The sequence below is a fragment of the Cornus florida genome, unplaced genomic scaffold, assembly GCF_030987335.1.
Source record: "Cornus florida cultivar Cherokee Brave unplaced genomic scaffold, ASM3098733v1 CherokeeBrave_3.0.0_Hap2_Chr06, whole genome shotgun sequence".
NCBI classification, from domain to species: Eukaryota; Viridiplantae; Streptophyta; class Magnoliopsida; order Cornales; family Cornaceae; genus Cornus; species Cornus florida.
This window is the reverse complement of record NW_026775576.1, coordinates 72,642,039-72,662,621: the sequence shown is the minus strand read 5'-3', so window position 1 is coordinate 72,662,621 and position 20,583 is coordinate 72,642,039. Positions and strand designations below refer to the sequence as shown.

The 20,583-nt window shown below is 36.0% G+C and overlaps 2 protein-coding genes across 2 annotated transcripts; both read left to right on the top strand.

The window, feature by feature from the left end:
- The first annotated feature begins 677 nt into the window (after positions 1 to 677).
- Positions 678 to 6,793, top strand: LOC132312024 (uncharacterized). Its single transcript, XM_059810233.1, has 8 exons — positions 678 to 2,246; positions 2,361 to 2,587; positions 2,675 to 3,007; positions 3,472 to 3,718; positions 4,299 to 4,427; positions 4,503 to 4,718; positions 5,450 to 5,573; positions 6,294 to 6,793. The coding sequence occupies exons 1-8, from the start codon at positions 693 to 695 to the stop codon at positions 6,527 to 6,529; spliced, it is 3,066 nt and encodes a 1,021-aa protein (XP_059666216.1). The 5' UTR covers positions 678 to 692; the 3' UTR covers positions 6,530 to 6,793.
- Positions 6,794 to 11,714: 4,921 nt separating this feature from the next.
- On the top strand, positions 11,715 to 20,405 carry LOC132312023 (uncharacterized). Its single transcript, XM_059810232.1, has 9 exons — positions 11,715 to 11,870; positions 12,389 to 14,058; positions 14,278 to 14,504; positions 14,627 to 14,959; positions 17,185 to 17,431; positions 18,013 to 18,141; positions 18,229 to 18,444; positions 18,983 to 19,106; positions 19,862 to 20,405. The coding sequence occupies exons 2-9, from the start codon at positions 12,508 to 12,510 to the stop codon at positions 20,098 to 20,100; spliced, it is 3,066 nt and encodes a 1,021-aa protein (XP_059666215.1). The 5' UTR covers positions 11,715 to 11,870; positions 12,389 to 12,507; the 3' UTR covers positions 20,101 to 20,405.
- Positions 20,406 to 20,583: the final 178 nt, after the last annotated feature.

Below are 20,583 nucleotides of genomic sequence, written 5' to 3'. Positions count from 1 at the left end.
TTCTTCTTTACCTCTTGATTTGAAGAATTTATATTTATTGTTATGTCTATTGATTTTTTTTTTTTTTTTTTTTTTTTTATACCCTATGCCTCCTTGGATTTAATTTCTAGCTCCGCCCCTGTATACAGGCATCTATTTATATATATCCATGTTGGTTTTTGTAAGTCAATTTCATCATTTGTTTGATATGAGTTTGAATCAAATTTTATCCAACTTTAGATTGTGATACTTGGAGTGATTGAGACCTACGGAATGCATTTGTGTTCTTTTTGATTCATATGATTTTCAATAGATTAGTTTTTATGTAGATTTCTAATTTAGTTCGTTATCGACTTGCTTTTCCCTCCCCGACCGTGTTCATTTATGTTTGTAATGATTGTAGATTATAATTTCTTTTGAACTGCTTATCAATTAGTTAACATTCTTCAAATTTTTGTATTCTGTTGTAAATTTAGTTACAATGAAACATGGAATAGATTAATCTCTTAGCTTCAGTTACAATGTTTGTGTTGTTCTGCACCATGCTTGAAGATTTTTGTTAGTGATTTTGATTTTTTTTGGTGGATTTGGTAGGTTGGGGTTTGTTAAGGAAGTGTAGAGACGGAAATGATTGTTATTAGTGTTCGAAATTGGTCGTTGAAGTAGGAAATTTATCAAATCTGTATTTTTTTTGAGGGTTGGAATTAGTAGCAATGGCGTGGTTTAGAGCGGGATCCAGTGTCGCGAAACTTGGCATCAGAAGAACATTGACACAGGGTGGATCATATGCAGCAAGATCACGGATCGTTCCGTCACAAAATCATTATTTTCACACAACAGTTTTTAAATCAAAGGCGCAAGCTGCTGCGCCTGTCCCTCGCCCTGTGCCGCTGTCAAAATTAACCGACAGTTTCTTAGACGGGACGAGCAGTGTGTACCTAGAGGAGCTTCAGAGAGCTTGGGAGGCTGACCCAAACAGTGTTGATGAGTCATGGGACAATTTCTTTAGAAACTTTGTTGGTCAGGCAGCCACTCCTCCCGGAATTTCAGGCCAAACAATTCAAGAGAGTATGAGGTTGTTGCTACTTGTGAAAGCTTACCAGGTTTATGGTCACATGAAAGCAAAGTTGGACCCATTGGGATTGGAGCAGAGGAAGGTTCCTGAAGATTTAGACCCAGCCCTTTATGGATTCACTGAAGCTGATCTTGATCGGGAATTTTTCATTGGTGTATGGAGAATGTCTGGGTTTTTATCTGAGAATAGTCCGGTGCAAACCCTTAGAGCAATACTAACCACACTTGAGCAGGCTTATTGTGGGAGCATTGGTTATGAGTACATGCACATTGCGGATCGTGAAAAGTGTAACTGGTTGAGAGACAGAATTGAGACCCCAACACCAACACAATACAATCGGCAGCGACGCGAGGTTATCCTTGACAGGCTTATATGGAGTACGCAGTTCGAGAATTTCTTGGCCACTAAGTGGACAGCGGCAAAGAGGTTCGGTCTTGAAGGTGCTGAGACTCTGATTCCCGGCATGAAAGAGATGTTTGACAGGGGTGCAGATCTTGGGGTTGAGAGCATAGTTATTGGAATGTCTCATAGAGGAAGATTAAATGTTTTGGGTAATGTTGTTCGGAAGCCGCTACGTCAAATCCTTAGCGAGTTTAGGGGCGGTACAAAACCTGTGGATGAAGTTGGCCTCTACACCGGAACTGGTGATGTCAAGTATCACTTGGGAACTTCTTATGATCGGCCAACTAGGGGTGGGAAAAGAATCCATTTGTCTTTGGTTGCGAACCCAAGTCACTTGGAGGCCGTGGATCCTGTTGTGGTCGGAAAAACTAGAGCAAAACAATATTACTCCGGTGATGTGGATAGGACAAAGAACATGGGTGTTTTGATACATGGGGATGGTAGCTTTGCAGGACAAGGTGTGGTGTATGAGACATTGCATCTTAGTGCACTTCCTAACTATACTACTGGTGGGACTATTCACATTGTGGTGAATAATCAAGTAGCATTTACTACTGATCCAAAGGCAGGGAGATCTTCAGAGTATTGTACTGATGTTGCCAAAGCCTTGAATGCTCCCATTTTTCATGTAAATGGTGATGATGTGGAGGCAGTCGTCCATGTCTGTGAACTCGCGGCAGAATGGCGCCAGACTTTCCATTCAGATGTTGTGGTTGATATTGTGTGCTATCGTCGATTTGGACACAATGAGATTGATGAGCCATCTTTCACACAGCCCAAAATGTATAAGGTTAGCCCTATTGTATTCTTTAGACTTCTTATAACTTCACTTATAAAGTGATTTATTTGATTTTTTGTACTTAGTAAAATTGCTTACATTTCTGATATGCTTTGGTGCTATTAGGTCATCCGGAATCATCCCTCAGCGCTTGAGATTTACCAAAAGAAACTTTTAGAATCCAGTCAGGTGTCAAAGGAAGACATTGATAGGATACAGAGCAAGGTCAATTCAATCCTTAATGAAGAATTCTTGGCCAGCAAGGATTATGTAACACGAAGAAGAGACTGGCTTTCAGCGTATTGGGCAGGATTTAAGTCCCCTGAACAGCTTTCACGTGTCCGAAACACTGGGTATGTCTTGTGTGTTTTTCAGTTATCACTTCCTAGCTTTATTAGTTTTCAAATGGCATAACCTCAAATTTATATGTTGTTCTACAGGGTAAAACCAGAGATTTTAAAGAACGTTGGCAAAGCAATCGCAACCCTTCCAGAGAATTTTAAGCCTCACAGGGCGGTAAAGAAAATTTTTGCAGACCGTGCACGGATGATTGAAACAGAGGAAGGCATTGATTGGGCTGTTGGGGAATCACTTGCCTTTGCGACACTACTTGTAGAAGGGAATCATGTGAGGTTGAGCGGTCAGGATGTCGAGAGGGGTACTTTTAGTCATCGCCATGCTGTAGTCCATGATCAGGAAACCGGGGAGCAGTACTGTCCTTTGGACCATGTTATCATGAACCAAAATGAGGAGATGTTTACTGTAAGTAACAGGTAAATGCTGGTGGGATATCTACCTTTACTTGTATTTAACATTTTATTTTTGTCGCACTATTTTCCTTTTACAGTATGTTTTTTTATTGTGAATCTCATTTTGTATGTTGTTGGATTGTTGGAGAAGTACCATGTACATTCATTTGGAACATAGATTATACATTGGTGGTGTTGTATATCTTCCGATGCACATTCATATGGTTTAGAGATTTTTCAATGCACGCTCATATGGTTTAGAGATTTTTGTTACAATTTATGTGACTCAAAGTACAGTCATCTGCTCATCTCTACTGGTTACACGCTAATACTTTGCGATGTAGAATGTTTTTCCTCCTAATTAGGGACATAACATACTGCAGTGTTAGTATGGCATCTGAGACACATCATACTAGTGAAAATTGGTGCTTCATTGACAAAAATTTTATTCCTAATCAATAGAACATATATTTTTCTTTCCCTTCCAGCTCTCTTTCAGAATTTGGTGTTGTGGGATTTGAATTGGGTTATTCAATGGAAAATCCAAACGCGCTGGTAATTTGGGAAGCTCAATTTGGTGATTTTGCTAATGGAGCTCAAGTGATATTCGATCAGTTTTTGAGTAGTGGGGAGGCGAAGTGGCTGCGTCAAACTGGGCTTGTCCTCCTGCTACCTCATGGTTATGATGGCCAGGGCCCTGAACATTCAAGTGCACGATTGGAGCGTTTCCTTCAGGTGTTGCCTTACAGTTGATCCTACATATGAATTCATGACTCTTATCTGTTAACATACCCTTATGTTTTGGTCTCTCTCTCTCTCTCACACACACACAGCTAGGGAATATACACATGCTAGTTCTGTGGACGGAACCTAAAATTGTATCCTGAATATCAAAAGAAACCTAGACCTGAGTTCCATTAATTTACCGATAGAAATACTTGTCTACTTATAATATATAATGATTTATGGTTCTGCTGATATTTTTTACACTGATTTCCCTTGAACATCATCAAGGATGATTTGGGAAAGAAATTCAAAGAATAGAACTCTTTTTAAGTGAATTTACTTTTTCTAAATCTATCCATTTGGAGTTTTGATACTGAGAACTGTACAAGAATCCTCAAAGTTGGATCTGATTCTTACTTCATCAAAAACACTTCATTGCATAGTTGGTCTTTTTCTGTACTTCCTTTTTACAGTTCCAAATTCCTTGATATGGCTAGTGTTGGATTGTAATTAATTCAGTCCCGTTCTCCAGGTCAATGTAATTGTGCTCAGAACTTGATTAATGTATGCTAGAAATTTTTTATTGCAGATGAGTGATGATAATCCGTATGTTATACCAGAGATGGATACAACACTTCGTAAGCAGATCCAGGAATGCAATTGGCAAGTTGTGAATGTAACAACTCCAGCAAATTATTTCCATGTTTTGCGGCGCCAAGTGAGTGCAGCTCATTTCTTAAAGCTTGTGAACCATTTTCTTCACTATCTTATATATTATGCCTTTATCTCCCAGATACACAGGGAATTCCGTAAGCCTCTCATTGTGATGTCTCCGAAGAACTTGCTTCGACATAAGGACTGCAAATCAAATCTATCTGAGTTTGATGATGTCCAAGGCCACCCAGGTTTCGACAAACAAGGGACCAGATTTGATCGCCTTATAAAGGACCAGAACGCCCACTCAGTTCTTGATAAGTATATTAGACGTCTGATCCTTTGCTCTGGGAAGGTGTGTAACAGTATGTGTGTATATATATATATTAATATATATGTATAATCTACATTTATTACTTACTCAATAGAATGAGTCTTAACCTAATATAAGATATACCTTCACAGGCGGACACACAGGGGGGCTTGGGTGGGCTTGAGTCACCAAAAAAAAATTTTTAGTATTGTATTTTCAGCCTAATTTTTTTTTAAAATTTTTTTTTAACCCATTCAAAAAAAAATTGCCATTCAAAAAAAAATTGCTTATGAAATTGTGTAATTAAATTTATGTTCAATACTAGCCCCCATTGACAATTCTTGAATTCGCCCTTGTATACCTTGCAGATATATATAATATACATTTGTTATGTAGTATGAGGGTTTACCTAATATATAATATAACTTATGCACACCCATGTAGATGCACACATGCGCATGCTTACGGTCAAAAAACACGTATATGCTTGCACAGAGAATTGAAGAGAATTGAAAGGAACATGAGTTTATCAAGTCGACTGAAAAATATTTTTTTTAAAAAAAAAAGAAAAAGAAAAAGAAAAAAAAGAAAAAGGGAAAACTGAGAGACTACATGTTTTATTGAATTGTGGAGCATCAAAGTTATTGCATGTTATGCAGTTGAATTCCTTTTTTTATTTTATTTTTTATTTTTTTATTTTGGTTCTTTTTCTCCCTCTGTTGGTTCTGCCACTAAATTCAAATTTCTAAATAATACTGCATCCGATATTCAAGGTTTATTATGAACTCGATGAAGAGAGGAAGAAAATCAATGGCAATGACATTGCAATATGTAGGGTGGAGCAGCTTTGCCCATTCCCATACGACCTCGTCCAGCGTGAATTGAAGCGATACCCAAGTATGTATTTTACAGTAGATTTTATTTGCAACTGAAGGAGAGGTTACCACAAATGTTCCTTGTCTTTTGGCTCCACGGATTATAAGGAGTAGCCACTTTTTCCAGAGAACATAAAAATTGTTTTTATTTTATTTGTCTATTGGTGTGTGTAAATAAATTTTGCAGCCGTCAAGACACCCCTCGTCCTCTTTGACATCTGCACATTTGGGTGTGCAAATGCTGCAATTCGATCTATAATGAAAAAATGAATGGAGGCAGATATGACATGTCGAAGATATTGGGTGAGCCGGGCATGCCATGTCATTGGCATACCTATCCAATCAGAGAATATACCGTTCAATGAATTGGACCCCCCACTCAAATGAAAAAATTTCCCTCAACTAATTTGAATGGTGTAGACTGATTGAGTGGGCATATCAATGACGTGGTATGCCCGGCTCACCCAATCCTCTATTATGATGCCAAAATAAAGCCAGACCTTTATGAGTCTATAAATCTTAGAGAAAATCAAGAGTAATGTTTTCCCCCTTCAAAGGTTTTAGATGACTTGTATGATATTCTGAAGACTAGTTTAGGAGTTAAAGACTGCCCAATTGTTGATATGGTCTTTGGGACTAGTAGTGACCTGTGAGTGAAATTCATGGTTGTTCTTTTAGATGTTAGGGTTTTGTCGAAATCATGTTTCTGACTTTGTTTTACAATCCTTGTTGATTCTTTCAGATGCAGAGATTGTTTGGTGCCAGGAAGAGCCAATGAACATGGGTGCATATAGCTACATTTCACCCCGTCTTGGTACCGCGATGAAAGCACAGGGCCACACCATTGAGGACATCAAATATGTCGGCCGTGCTCCTTCTGCTGCCACCGCCACAGGTTTCTACCAGGCCCATTTGAAAGAGCAGACTGAACTTGTTCAGCAAGCCGTCCAACCTACACGGATCGAAAATCCTTCTTGAAGTCTTCCAATCCCAATCAAAGCCAATTTTAACAATAGTAAATTATACACAAATGTTTCACAAGTAGTGAGTGTCTGTTTTATCTAGGCTAGCCATTCAGCAAAGAAATTGGTGGTCGCTCTTTCTTTGTGTTTGTTCTTGTCACACAAACTGCCAAGTGGTACAAATCTATATAATCCCAGTTTGTTTTAAGAATAAAAGTGTGTTCAAGTGCAGTTCGTCTGTAAGATATTGGATGACATTTTTCTGTATTAGTAAATTGGCTTTACTTAATAATACCTCCTTTTGGCGCGCTTTTATGGTTCCATGGTTCCTATTAAGTTTGTCATTATCTGTTCAGTTTTTTCTACTACACTTTATTGACAGATTTCGCATTTGTATTATATTAAGCATGGTTCATAAAAATGTGTACAGGTACATGTGTATAAATTATTATTAGGGTAAAATGCAAAAAAAAATTTCCAAATAATGAAAACCTGCAACTAACCCCCTGAATTACTAAAAATATAAAAAACTCCATGAACTATGTAATTACAGATTATCTTATCTAGCCGTTAAATTTGGTTGATTTTAAAAAAAAAACCATACTGCCCTTAGAAGTATAAAAGGAGAAGAGTGTCCTTAATTTCCAACCTTTGACTGCAATATCTAAACATGGCTTTAACCTTGTGATTATCCAAACATGGCTTTAGCTAGTGACCACAGTGACGGTGAGAATGTCGGCGAGCTCGTGAGGACGCCCAATAAGGTAGCAAAAAGGGCTTACGACGAGCTTGAAACGGAGGGGAAGTAAGGATTTAATGGTAAGCACACGTGACTTAGAATGAACCTCACCGGCAGTTCTGTGATGGGTTGCAATACTTGGCGGGATGGAACGGCGGTGCTTGCGGCGGTTTTGAAATCAACAAGTATGAGCGTAGAGAGAAGGAACGAGCGATCATCAGACGGCCGTAATTGCCCTCCGCCTCAGCTATGCCTGCTCCAGCGACCGTAATTGCTCCGCCTCAGTTACTTTCTCTTTATATTATAAGGTTTGTATATATATATATATATACACACATACACACACATACAGACATAAAATCCGGGCTCGCTTCCTCTGCTCTCGCACAGCCAAGTGGCGAACCAATTCGTTAAGAACACCCTTAATCTCTCCTGAAATTTCTTCGCCAAGGAATAACAATTAATTGACGAAGATGTGATGATGCTCACCAATCAAACTTTGAAAAGAATGGAATCCCAAATGGGGATATATATACTTCTTAGCCGCCTCAAAATTGAGAATCCAGAATGGGTTCTCAAAACCTACTGTGCAGGACAGCGCTCCGACAACCTCCAGTAGAACAAGACGAGTCAAAACAGAACAAGTCACCCGTTCCACTGTCATCTTTGTCATCATCGCTGTCATAGCCAAGGGGCTAGTTTTTGGGGACAAACAGTTATTTCTGATCGTCAGGGAGGTTGAAGAGAGAGAGTGAATCGGATTCGCCTGAGTGCGCGACTTGGGAGGGTATTGAGTGGTGGGTGAGTTGGAAGAAACCGAGTTGAGAAGAAGCAGAGAAAAGATTGGTTAAAAGAGTTAGGTTTGGGTCGGAGAGAGAGATGAAGGCAGGAGAGGTGGTGGGTGGTGGTGGTGAGCGGCGAGTAGGGAGGGAGATTGGGTGGGAGGCGATGAAAGAGTACGTCGGGAAAGAATATCTACAGCGGCAACGTTCGATGAGGAGAGAGGGTTGGGTTGGATCGATGGCATTGGCGGCGGAGTTGTGATGGTGCCGTACGAGTTAGGGCATCAATAAGTGCAATGATACTGCGTCGTTTTATAGGGAGGGCAATTTTGTCTTTTTTCTTTTCCGGTGGCCTAAGTGGGCAAATTGCAACAAATTGAAAGTTCAAGAGGGTTTCTTGTAGTTCTAGGGATTAGTTGCAAATAGTTCAGGGTTTTTTTTTTTTTTTTTTTGCATTTAACCCTTATTATTATTTTATTTAAATTTCGTTTGGTGAAAAAGAAAAATACTTATATAATTCGTATTAAGTATATAATTCCTTTACATATACAATTTATTTATTTATTTATTTATTTTATATATATATATATAGAAAAATCAGTCTTTAATCGTTTAATTATAAGGAAAAATGCTTATATATATATATATATATATATATATATATATATATATATATAATGTACAACTATAACAACAGATATAATTTTTTTTTTTAAAATTCCATTTGCTGGAAAAGAAAAATATTCCGGACATGCTTGGTTTGTAATTAGTTTTCAGAAAACTGAATCAAGCAGAATTTTAACCGAAAATTGTTCTCATAATTACAAACCAAGGAGCCTCTCAATATTTTTTAGTTGAATTGCATTATATACGTATTACCATTTAATTATAAAGAAAAATGCTTATTATTATTATTATTATTATTATTAATGTACAAAACTATAGCAACATAACTAAAGAAAGTAAGTAGTTTTTGTTTTAGATTTTGTACAAATCAAATTCTTATATTTGAGTACCATAAAAGTTGTGAAAACGAAAAAGAAGATGATACAGCTATGAAAAACAAAAATAAATGAATATATTTTATGGAAACAAACAAGAATAGTATTTATGCCTGTTTAAGTTGAAATTTTAGAATAACAAGTCATGTTTTTTTTTTTATTTTTTATCTATGTTGGTTTTAAGTTGGTTATTAAAGTAAACAATAATATCATTTTTCTTATAAAAACATTATAGTTTTTGCTTTAGATTTTGTATAAATCAAATTATTAAATTTGAACAGCATGAAACTTTATGTGAAAGCGAAAAAGGGGATGATACAGCTATGATAAACTAAAAAAATAAGAAAAAGAGTCTAAGATAAGGAAAAAGAAATAGACATATTTTATGAAAACAAACAAGAGTAATAATGATGCCTATTTATATCTAGTATTAAAGTTGGCAATAATATTATTTTTCCCCTTAATTTTGGTAGGCTAAAAAGAGGTGCTATAGTCGATGGTGAGGGGACCAAATAATTTATGGATTTAGTAGGGGCATTTAAAACAGCAACGAAGGACAAGCATTATATCTGCATTAATTGGACAAATTCAAACTATTTATTTATTTATTATTATTATTATTTTGTAAATAAAGGCTATTTCATTATAACATTAATAATATTGACGATAAGATGATAATGTTAGCCTCAAATCACATTAGACATCAAATTATTAACCATATATATATTTTAAAGCGTTAATCTTACTACTGTTATAACACCACACCACCAACTTACCATTCCATCATTAATTTACCAAACGTAATTAATTAATTATAAATATGGTATCTTTTGGACTAAAATTTTCAAGATAACAATTACGGCAATTTCTCATCGCACTAAAACTTGCACTTTAATTACTTTTTGGCGCTAAAATTTTCAAGATACCAATTACCATTAAGGTTCCCTCTTTCGATTTTTCTCTACTATCATCAATCTTTATTTGCTACAATTTAAGGTTTAGAAGATTTCACAATTTTTTCTGGGTTGAAAAAGTAATTTAAGATCTTGGTACATCAGATAACTCAAAGCTCATTTCATATAGATTTTCTCTACCTTGCATAGTTGTATCCACTCCAACAAAAATTTTACTGTTTTTTCTGGGTTAATAAATATGGTATCGGACTAAAAATGTCTTTGTTCTTTCTCATCCAATTAGTTACCTTGCTACAATTGGATTAGTTTCGAAATTTACAGTTGAAAATAATTTAATTAAGGGTGTGAGTAAAAATAAAAATAAAAAAAAAAAGTTTATTTGTGAGTAAAAATAAAAATAAAAAAAGTTTATTTTACTCTTAAAATTGAATTTGCAAAAAAGTAAAGTAAAAGTTTTAGCGGGATGGAAAATCTCCCTAATTATTTTCTTAAAAATTTTAGTTCAAAAGATACCATATTTATTAGTTAATTAATTAAGTTTGGTAAATTAATGATGGAATGATAGGTTGGTGATGTGGCGCTATAACAGTGATAGAATTAAATAGTTAGAAATATTAGGAGAGAAATTTCTTTGGAGAAGATCCTTTTTCAAAAAATATGTGCCAAAACAAGCTCTAAAGAGTAAAGACAAGCTTAAAAAAACCGGAAAACAGTTCAAAGTTCTTCAACAAAATTCAAGATAGGTAACCTTTGGAAAAAATAAATAAATAAATAAAATTCAAAGATAGGTGTCTCACGTAATCCTTTGTCTTTTTCTTTTTTATTTTTTTAAACTTGTTGAAAAGGTAAGGAATATTTGTTTTCTTGGAATATTTCGGGTCAAAATAAGCTACTACCCACCTATGCAAGGCCCACTGAGGCTGACCAAGCACAACATTGACAGAGAATTCACAAGCTTGTGGTTTCACACAATCACAGTTTGAATCCTTCTTTTTCTTTTTTTCAAAACAGAAGTTGAGAAAATGAAATTAAAATTACCAATTTATAAACAAAAGAAGAAAAAATATATATATGAATGTAAAAAAGCTCCAAAAGACACTATTTTTACACTCCAATTTTCGAGTAAGCATTACCAACTATTCTGATCTTAATTATGCTTAGTGTGATACAATTGAAGAAGAATTTACTAATGGTATTGCACGTTTATGTTTGGAGCACATAAACAAGGAATTCTTCTTTGTACAAAAGTTACAAAGAACTTGGAACGAGTACGAAGAAATTAAAAATACTTTTCTATTTTTGAGTTGTTGTGTACCTTTAAATTTAATATTTTATTTTTAAGTAAAATTTTTTAATTGATAAAGAACTCTTTATTAACAAATGCATTTTAATAAACAAATCACTAATTATTTTTATATTATTATTAACCACTTCATGGGATTATTATTCCTTACTTGTGGAAGGAAAAAAAGAACCAAAAAAAAAACCGTTGCACCTCATTCTTTTCTGAAAAGTGCAATTTCTATACAATGCTTATAAAATTTATAATAAAAATGTGAGCAAGAGTTCTAGTAGTTATTTATTTCGAAAATTAAATTTTTTTCCAAAAAAAAATGAAAATTTTATTTTTAAAAAATTGAAAAACAAATTATTTGGTCCTGGGCCTTAAAACTAGACTCTTGCCATACTGAAATTCGGCCCAGCCCAACTTTGAGAAATCAGTAGAAACTTCCATTTCTGTAAAGAAAGAGGTCAAAGGAAAGAAATTGATACAGTAAGAAATAAAATATAGGGATGAGAGACGGTAGATTTTGTCCGAAAAACCTTTAAAAATTTTTTAAAAAAAAACATAAAACAGGGTCTGTGTAATGTAAAATTCTCTCACACCCTGCGATTTGGATCTGTCGGCGTAAGCTTCACGGTGATGTATCTGAAACTTTCTCTCTCTAGTTTCCGTTATATATATTTATATATATATACAGGCATGTATTTATATATATCGATACTCTGGTTGGTTGATTTTTGTAAGTCAATTTCATCATTTGTTTGATAATTTCATCCAACTTCAAGATTGTTATTTGATACTTGGAGTCATTGCGACTCAACTAAATGCATTTTTGTTCTCTTTGATTCATATGATTTTCAGTTGATTTGTTTTTAGGTAAATTTCTAATTTAGCTCGTTACCGACTTGCTTTTCCCTCCCCTACCGTGTTCATTTATGTTTGTAATGATTGTAGATTTTAATTTCTTTTGAACTGCTTATCAATTAGTTAACATTGTTCAAATTTTGCTTTTTGTTGTAAATTTAGTTACAATGAAACATGGAATAAATTAATCTTTTAGCTTCAGTTACAATGTTTGTGTTTGTTCTGCACCATGCTTGAAGATTTTGTTAGTGATTTTGATTTTGAATTTTTTTTTTTGGTGGATTTGGTAGGTTGGGGTTTGTTAAGGAAGTGTAGAGATGGAAATTATTGTTATTAGTGTTTGAAATTGGTCGTGGAAGTACGAAATTTATCAAATCTGTATTTTTTTTGCGGGTTGGAATTAGTAATAATGGCGTGGTTTAGAGCGGGATCCAGTGCCGCGAAACTTGCCATCAGAAGAACTTTGTCACAGGGTGGATCATATGCAGCAAGATCACGGATCGTTCCATCACATAATCGTTATTTTCACACTACAGTTTTTAAATCAAAGGCGCAAGCTGCGCCTGTCCCTCGCCCTGTGCCACTGTCTAAATTAACCGATAGTTTCTTAGATGGGACAAGCAGTGTGTACCTAGAGGAGCTTCAGAGAGCTTGGGAGGCTGACCCAAACAGTGTTGATGAGTCATGGGACAATTTCTTTAGAAACTTTGTTGGTCAGGCAGCCACGTCTCCCGGAATTTCAGGTCAAACGATTCAAGAGAGTATGAGGTTGTTGCTACTTGTGAGAGCTTACCAGGTATATGGTCACATGAAAGCAAAGTTGGACCCATTAGGTTTGGAGCAGAGGGAGGTTCCTGATGATTTAGACCCAGCCCTTTATGGATTCACTGAAGCTGATCTTGATCGGGAATTTTTCATTGGTGTATGGAGAATGTCTGGGTTTTTATCTGAGAATCGTCCTGTGCAAACCCTTAGAGCAATACTAACTCGACTTGAGCAGGCTTATTCTGGGAGCATTGGTTATGAGTACATGCACATTGCAGATCGTGAAAAGTGTAACTGGTTGAGAGACAGAATTGAGACCCCAACACCAACACAATACAATCGGCAGCGACGCGAGGTTATCCTTGACAGGCTTATATGGAGTACGCAGTTCGAGAATTTCTTGGCCACTAAGTGGACAGCGGCAAAGAGGTTTGGTCTTGAAGGTGCTGAGACTCTGATTTCTGGCATGAAAGAGATGTTTGACAGGGGTGCAGATCTTGGGGTTGAGAGCATAGTTATTGGAATGTCTCATAGAGGAAGATTAAATGTTTTGGGTAATGTTGTTCGGAAGCCGCTACGTCAAATCTTTAGCGAGTTTAGCGGCGGTACAAAACCTGTGGATGAAGTTGGCCTTTACACCGGAACTGGTGATGTCAAGTATCACTTGGGAACTTCTTATGATCGGCCAACTAGGGGTGGGAAAAGAATCCATTTGTCTTTGGTTGCGAACCCAAGTCACTTGGAGGCCGTGGATCCTGTTGTGGTCGGAAAAACTAGAGCAAAACAATATTACTCCAGTGATGTGGATAGGACAAAGAACATGGGTGTTTTGATACATGGGGATGGTAGCTTTGCAGGACAAGGTGTAGTCTATGAGACATTGCATCTTAGTGCACTTCCTAACTATACTACTGGTGGGACTATTCACATTGTGGTGAATAATCAAGTAGCATTTACTACTGATCCAAGGGCAGGGAGATCTTCACAGTATTGTACTGATGTTGCCAAAGCCTTGAATGCTCCCATTTTTCATGTAAATGGTGATGATGTGGAGGCAGTCGTCCATGTCTGTGAACTTGCGGCAGAGTGGCGCCAGACTTTCCATTCAGATGTTGTGGTTGATATTGTGTGCTATCGTCGATTTGGACACAATGAGATTGATGAGCCATCTTTCACACAGCCGAAAATGTATAAGGTTAGCTCTATTGTATTCCTTAGATTTTTTAGAATTTATCACTTATATTAGATTTCTGCAAAAACACACTTAATTTTTTATATTTCTTTTCTAGTTTGTTTCTTGTATAAGTTTGAATACTCTTCTCTATTTTTATAAAGTGATTTATATGATTTTTTGTACTTGTTTGACTGCATCAGTAATATTGCTTACATTTCTGATATGCTTTGGTGCTATTAGGTCATCCGGAATCATCCCTCAGCGCTTGAGATTTACCAAAAGAAACTTTTAGAATCTGGTCAGGTGTCAAAGGAAGACATTGATAGGATACAGAGCAAGGTCAGTTCAATCCTTAATGAAGAATTCTTGGCCAGCAAGGATTATGTAACACGAAGAAGGGACTGGCTTTCAGCGTATTGGGCTGGATTTAAGTCCCCTGAACAGCTTTCACGTGTCCGAAACACTGGGTATGTCTTGTGTGTTTTTCAGTTTTCTATCAGTTTTCAAATGGCGTTACCTCAGCTTTTTTAGTGGTCATCGCTGAGTGTTCCAAGCATCTGGATTTTGCTTAGATTTATATGCTCTACAGGGTAAAACCAGAGATTTTAAAGAATGTTGGCAAAGCAATCACAACCCTTCCAGAGAATTTTAAGCCTCACAGGGCGGTAAAGAAAATTTTTGCAGACCGTGCACGGATGATTGAAACAGGGGAAGGCATTGACTGGGCAGTTGGGGAAGCACTTGCTTTTGCGACACTACTTGTAGAAGGGAATCATGTCAGGTTGAGCGGTCAAGATGTCGAGAGGGGTACTTTTAGTCATCGCCATTCTGTAGTCCATGATCAGGAAACAGGGGAGCAGTACTGTCCTTTGGACCATGTTATCATGAACCAAAATGAGGAGATGTTTACTGTAAGTAACAGGTAAATGCCGGTGGTATATCTACCTTTACTTGTATTTAACATTTCGTCACAGTATTTTCTTTTTACAGTATGTTTTTTTTATTGTGAATCTCATTTTGTATGTTGTTGGATTGTTGGAGAAGTACCATGTACATTCATCTGGAACAAAGATTATACATTGGTAAAAAATTTAATGTCATCAATAATCACAAAATTATCGCTACCAACATCATTAAAATTAGGTGATAAAAGCACTAAAGAGCTGGAGAGGTGGTGCTATGTTACATGATTTTGTGGTTATGGTTGAACTGAACCATCTTCCGTTGTGACGTTTATCTCTATAGTAGAAAGTTTGTTTCCCCTGTTAATAGCCATCAAGTGAATGCCCAGATTGATTATTCAATTAGTTATTTCATGTTCTCTTAGCAAATGTCTTTAGCTTTGGCATATTGCACAGTTGAAATTTGTACTAATTCATGGTGGGTGGTGGTGTTATTTTGTCATGTCACCCAAACGTAAACCTTGGTTACCCATTTTAGTTTACATTTGAATTAACAATATGGTATGATATAAAGTACAAGTATTACTGTGGTAAAGACTCCAAAATTAGAATATTAGGTCATAAAACATCAAATGTATTAAGTGCTACATCACAAAATTAAAGGAAATATAGGAACCTAAGGCAGGTTATTGTGGAAAGTTTCTATGATCACTATTTATTTACATTTTAGGGTAAGGCTATTTTTTTTTTTTTTTCCGTCAAAAAACAACTACTTTAAATTGATTATTAAACTGTTGAGTGGAGTGAATGATCTTCCTTTTTGAGAAGAAGTTGTAGTGGTTTCATTGTCCTCCCTTTTACATAAATGCCATGGATTTGCTTTTAGTTTTTAAAAGTACATTTGCTAAATTAGCTATAACTTATACTCCCTCCCTCCCAAAATTCTTGTTTTTTTATTTTATTTTTGGATGTCCCAAAATTTATCTCCCATTTGACTTATTAGGGAAAACAAAATCATCTCATATTTGAAAAGTCAAATGTAGAAAAATTGTATATTTCCCAAAATATCCTGAACTTTTGAAAACTTTTCCCAACCAACAATATAACCTTTAAAATTAAGTGGGCAGTTTTGGAATTTCAAAAGGGGAAACTGCATTAAATGTGTTTCCCCTTGAAAGAGTTGGGAGGGACAAGAAGTTTGGGATGGAGGGAATATTTGTTTGCTGCTGGTGTAGGGTTGTCCTTTTGGGATTTATTAACCTCAAAAGATATTTACTTAAATTTTTATTTATATCATTATATGATTACACATTTGTAAGATAATCCATGGAATGGATGTCTCTCAGGTGCCCCACAATTTCTTTTCTCATTCTGCAAAAGTGGGTGATGGAATAGGTTCTTTTCTTCCTGAAAGTGAAATAGCCACGTTTACTTAATTCCTGCATCCTGTTTATCTTCCAGGTGCACATTCATACGGTTTGGAGATTTTTCTTATAATTTATGTGACTCACTACACTAATCTACTCATCTCCACTGGTTACACACTGATATTTTGCAATGAAAAATGTTATTCCCTGTAATTAAGGACATGCATGCTGCAATGTTAATATTGGTTTCATTGCCCTCTTGTTTTACCCTCCTTTTTGACCATAAATGCTAGAGAATTGCTTTTAGCTTTTAAAAACACATTTGCCAAACTAGCTATAACTTATAATTTGTTTGTTGCTCGTGTGGAGTGGTCCTTTTAGGATTATTAAACCTCAGACGTATTTTCCTCTATTTAAATTTATGTAATTTTTTGCATATATATATACATATATATATATATATATATATATATATATATATATATATATATAGATTTGTATGATAGTCCCAGGAATAGCAGCACCCCAAAATTTTCTCATTCTGCAGAAGTGTGATGGAATGGGTTCTTTTCTTATTGAAAGTGAAATACGAGTGCTTTAACTTAATTCCTGTATCCTGTATATCTTCCAATGCACATTCATATGGTTTAGAGAGTTTTCTTACAATTTATGTGACTCAAAGTACAGTCATCTGCTTATCTCTACTGGTTACACACTAATACTTTGCGATGTAGAATGTTTTTCCTCCTAATTAGGGACATAACATACTGCAGTGTTAGTATGGCATCTGAGACACATCATACTAGTGAAAATTGGTGCTTCATTGACAAAAATTTTATTCCTAATCAATAGAACATATATTTTTCTTTCCCTTCCAGCTCTCTTTCAGAATTTGGTGTTGTGGGATTTGAATTGGGTTATTCAATGGAAAATCCAAACGCGTTGGTAATTTGGGAAGCTCAATTTGGTGATTTTGCTAATGGAGCTCAAGTGATATTCGATCAGTTTTTGAGTAGTGGGGAGGCGAAGTGGCTGCGTCAAACTGGGCTTGTCCTCCTGCTACCTCATGGTTATGATGGCCAGGGCCCTGAACATTCAAGTGCACGATTGGAGCGTTTCCTTCAGGTGTTGCCTTACAGTTGATCCTACATATGAATTCATGACTCTTATCTGTTAACATACCCTTATGTTTTGGTCTCTCTCTCTCTCTCACACACACACAGCTAGGGAATATACACATGCTAGTTCTGTGGACGGAACCTAAAATTGTATCCTGAGTATCAAAAGAAACCTAGACCTGAGTTCCATTAATTTACCGATAGAAATACTTGTCTACTTATAATATATAATGATTTATGGTTCTGCTGATATTTTTTACACTGATTTCCCTTGAACATCATCAAGGATGATTTGGGAAAGAAATTCAAAGAATAGAACTCTTTTTAAGTGAATTTACTTTTTCTAAATCTATCCATTTGGAGTTTTGATACTGAGAACTGTACAAGAATCCTCAAAGTTGGATCTGATTCTTACTTCATCAAAAACACTTCATTGCATAGTTTGGTCTTTTTCTGTACTTCCTTTTTACAGTTCCAAATTCCTTGATATGGCTAGTGTTGGATTGTAATTAATTCAGTCCCGTTCTCCAGGTCAATGTAATTGTGCTCAGAACTTGATTAATGTATGCTAGAAATTTTTTATTGCAGATGAGTGATGATAATCCGTATGTTATACCAGAGATGGATACAACACTTCGTAAGCAGATCCAGGAATGCAATTGGCAAGTTGTGAATGTAACAACTCCAGCAAATTATTTCCATGTTTTGCGGCGCCAAGTGAGTGCAGCTTATTGGGTTATACATTTCTTAAAGCTTGTGAACCATTTTCTTCACTATCTTATATATTATGCCTTTATCTCCCAGATACACAGGGAATTCCGTAAGCCTCTCATTGTGATGTCTCCGAAGAACTTGCTTCGACATAAGGACTGCAAATCAAATCTATCTGAGTTTGATGATGTCCAAGGCCACCCAGGTTTCGACAAACAAGGGACCAGATTTAAGCGCCTTATAAAGGACCAGAACGACCACTCAGATCTTGAGAAGTATATTAGACGTCTGATCCTTTGCTCTGGGAAGGTGTGTAACTGTCTGTGTGTGTGTGTATATATATATATATATATTAATATATATGTATAATCTACATTTATTACTTACTCAATAGAATGAGTGTTGACCTAATACATGATATACCTTGTAGATATATATAATCTACATTTGTTATGTACTATGAGGGTTGACCTAATATATAATATACCTTGTAGACAGTAGGTTTTCATTTAAACTCCCACTTTGTGAATGCAACCCATGTAGATGCACACATGCACATTCTTACGGTCAAACAACACGTATATGCTTGCACAGAGAATTGAAAGGAACATGAGATTATCAAGCCGACTGAAAAATATTTTTAAAAAAGAAAAAAGAAAAAAGAAAAAAGGAAAACTGAGAGACTATGTTTTATTGAATTGTGGAGCATCAAAGTTATTGCATGTTATGCAGTTGAATTCCTTTTTTTATTTTTATTTTTATTTTTTTTTATTTTGGTTTTTTTCATCCCCTGTTGGTTCTGTTACTAAATTCAAATTTCTAAATAATACTGTATTCGATATTCAAGGTTTATTATGAGCTCGATGAAGAGAGGAAGAAAATCAATGGCAAGGACATTGCAATATGTAGGGTGGAACAGCTTTGTCCATTCCCATACGACCTAGTCCAGCGTGAATTGAAGCGATACCCAAGTATGTATTTTACAGCAGATTTTATTTGCAACTGAAGGAGAGGTTACCATTAATGTTCCTTGTCTTTTGGCTCCATGGATCATTAGGAGTAGCCACTTTTTCCAGAGCACATAAAAATTGTTTTTAATTTATTTGTCTATTGGTGTGTGTAAATAATTTTTGCAGCCGCGGTGTATCTAGAACAATTTCAGACATTATGGTCAACATGTCAAGACACCCCTCGTCCTCTTTGACATCTGCACATCTGGGCGTGCAGATGCTGCAATTCGATTTATAATGAAAAAATGAATGGAGGCAGATATGACCTGTTGAAGATATTGGGTGAGCCGAGCATGCCATGTCATTGGCATGCCTACCCAATCAGAGAATACACTGATCAATGAATTGGACCCCCACTCAAATGAAAAGACTTCCCTCAACTAACTTGAATGGTGTATACTAATTGGGTGGGCATACCAATGACGTGGTATGCCCGGCTCACCCAATCCTCTATTATGATGCCAAAATAAAGCCAGACCTTTATGATTCAGATAAATCTTTAGAGAAAATCAAGAGTAATGTTTTCCCCCTTCAAAGGTTTTTAGATGACTTGTATGATATTCTGAAGATTACTAGTTTAGGAGTTTAAAGACTGCCCAATTGTTGATATGGTCTTTGGGACTAGTAGTGATCTGTGAGTGAAATTCATTGTTGTTCTGTTACGTGTTAAAATCATGTTTCTGACTTTGTTTTACAATCCTTGTTGATTCTTTCAGATGCAGAGATTGTTTGGTGCCAGGAAGAGCCAATGAACATGGGTGCATATAGCTACATTTCACCCCGTCTTGGTACTGCGATGAAAGCAGTGGGCCGGGGCACCATTGAGGACATCAAATATGTCGGCCGTGCTCCTTCTGCTGCCACTGCCACAGGTTTCTACGGGGCCCATGTGAAGGAGCAGACTGAACTTGTTCAGCAAGCTGTCCAACCTCAACGAATCGAAAATCCTTCTTGAAGTCTTCCAATCCCAATCAAAACCAATTTTAACAATAGTAAACTATACACAAATGTTTCACAAGTAGTGAGTGCCTGTTTTATCTAGGCTATTCAGCAAAGAAATTGGTGGTTGCTCTTTCTTTGTGTTTGTTCTTGTCGCACAAACTGCCAAGTGGTACAAGTCTATACAATCCCAGTTTGTTTTAAGAATAAAAGTGTGTTCAAGTGCAGTTCATCTGTAAGATATTGGATGACATTTTTCTGTATTAGTAAATTGGCTTTACTTCAATAATTTCCTCCTTTTGGCGCGCTTTTATGGTTCAATGGTTCTATTAAGTTCGTCATTATCTGTTCACTTTTTTCTACCACACTTTATTGGCAGATTTCGCATTTGTATTATTATATCGAGCATGGTTCATAAAAATGTGTACAGGTACGCGTGTATAATTTTTATTTATTTATTTAAATTCCGTTTGCTGAAAAAGAAAAATATTGGTATTAA

Excerpts from the sequence above, each read along its gene's own strand:
- LOC132312024 (XM_059810233.1), top strand. The coding sequence starts at position 693 with ATGGCGTGGTTTAGAGCGGGATCCAGTGTCGCGAAACTTGGCATCAGA. Across the intron at positions 2,588-2,674 it reads TCACGTGTCCGAAACACTGG|GGTAAAACCAGAGATTTTAA; the intron begins GTATGTCTTGTG and ends GTTGTTCTACAG. Across the intron at positions 4,719-5,449 it reads TGATCCTTTGCTCTGGGAAG|GTTTATTATGAACTCGATGA; the intron begins GTGTGTAACAGT and ends CCGATATTCAAG.
- LOC132312023 (XM_059810232.1), top strand. The coding sequence starts at position 12,508 with ATGGCGTGGTTTAGAGCGGGATCCAGTGCCGCGAAACTTGCCATCAGA. Across the intron at positions 14,505-14,626 it reads TCACGTGTCCGAAACACTGG|GGTAAAACCAGAGATTTTAA; the intron begins GTATGTCTTGTG and ends TATGCTCTACAG. Across the intron at positions 14,960-17,184 it reads ATGTTTACTGTAAGTAACAG|CTCTCTTTCAGAATTTGGTG; the intron begins GTAAATGCCGGT and ends TTTCCCTTCCAG.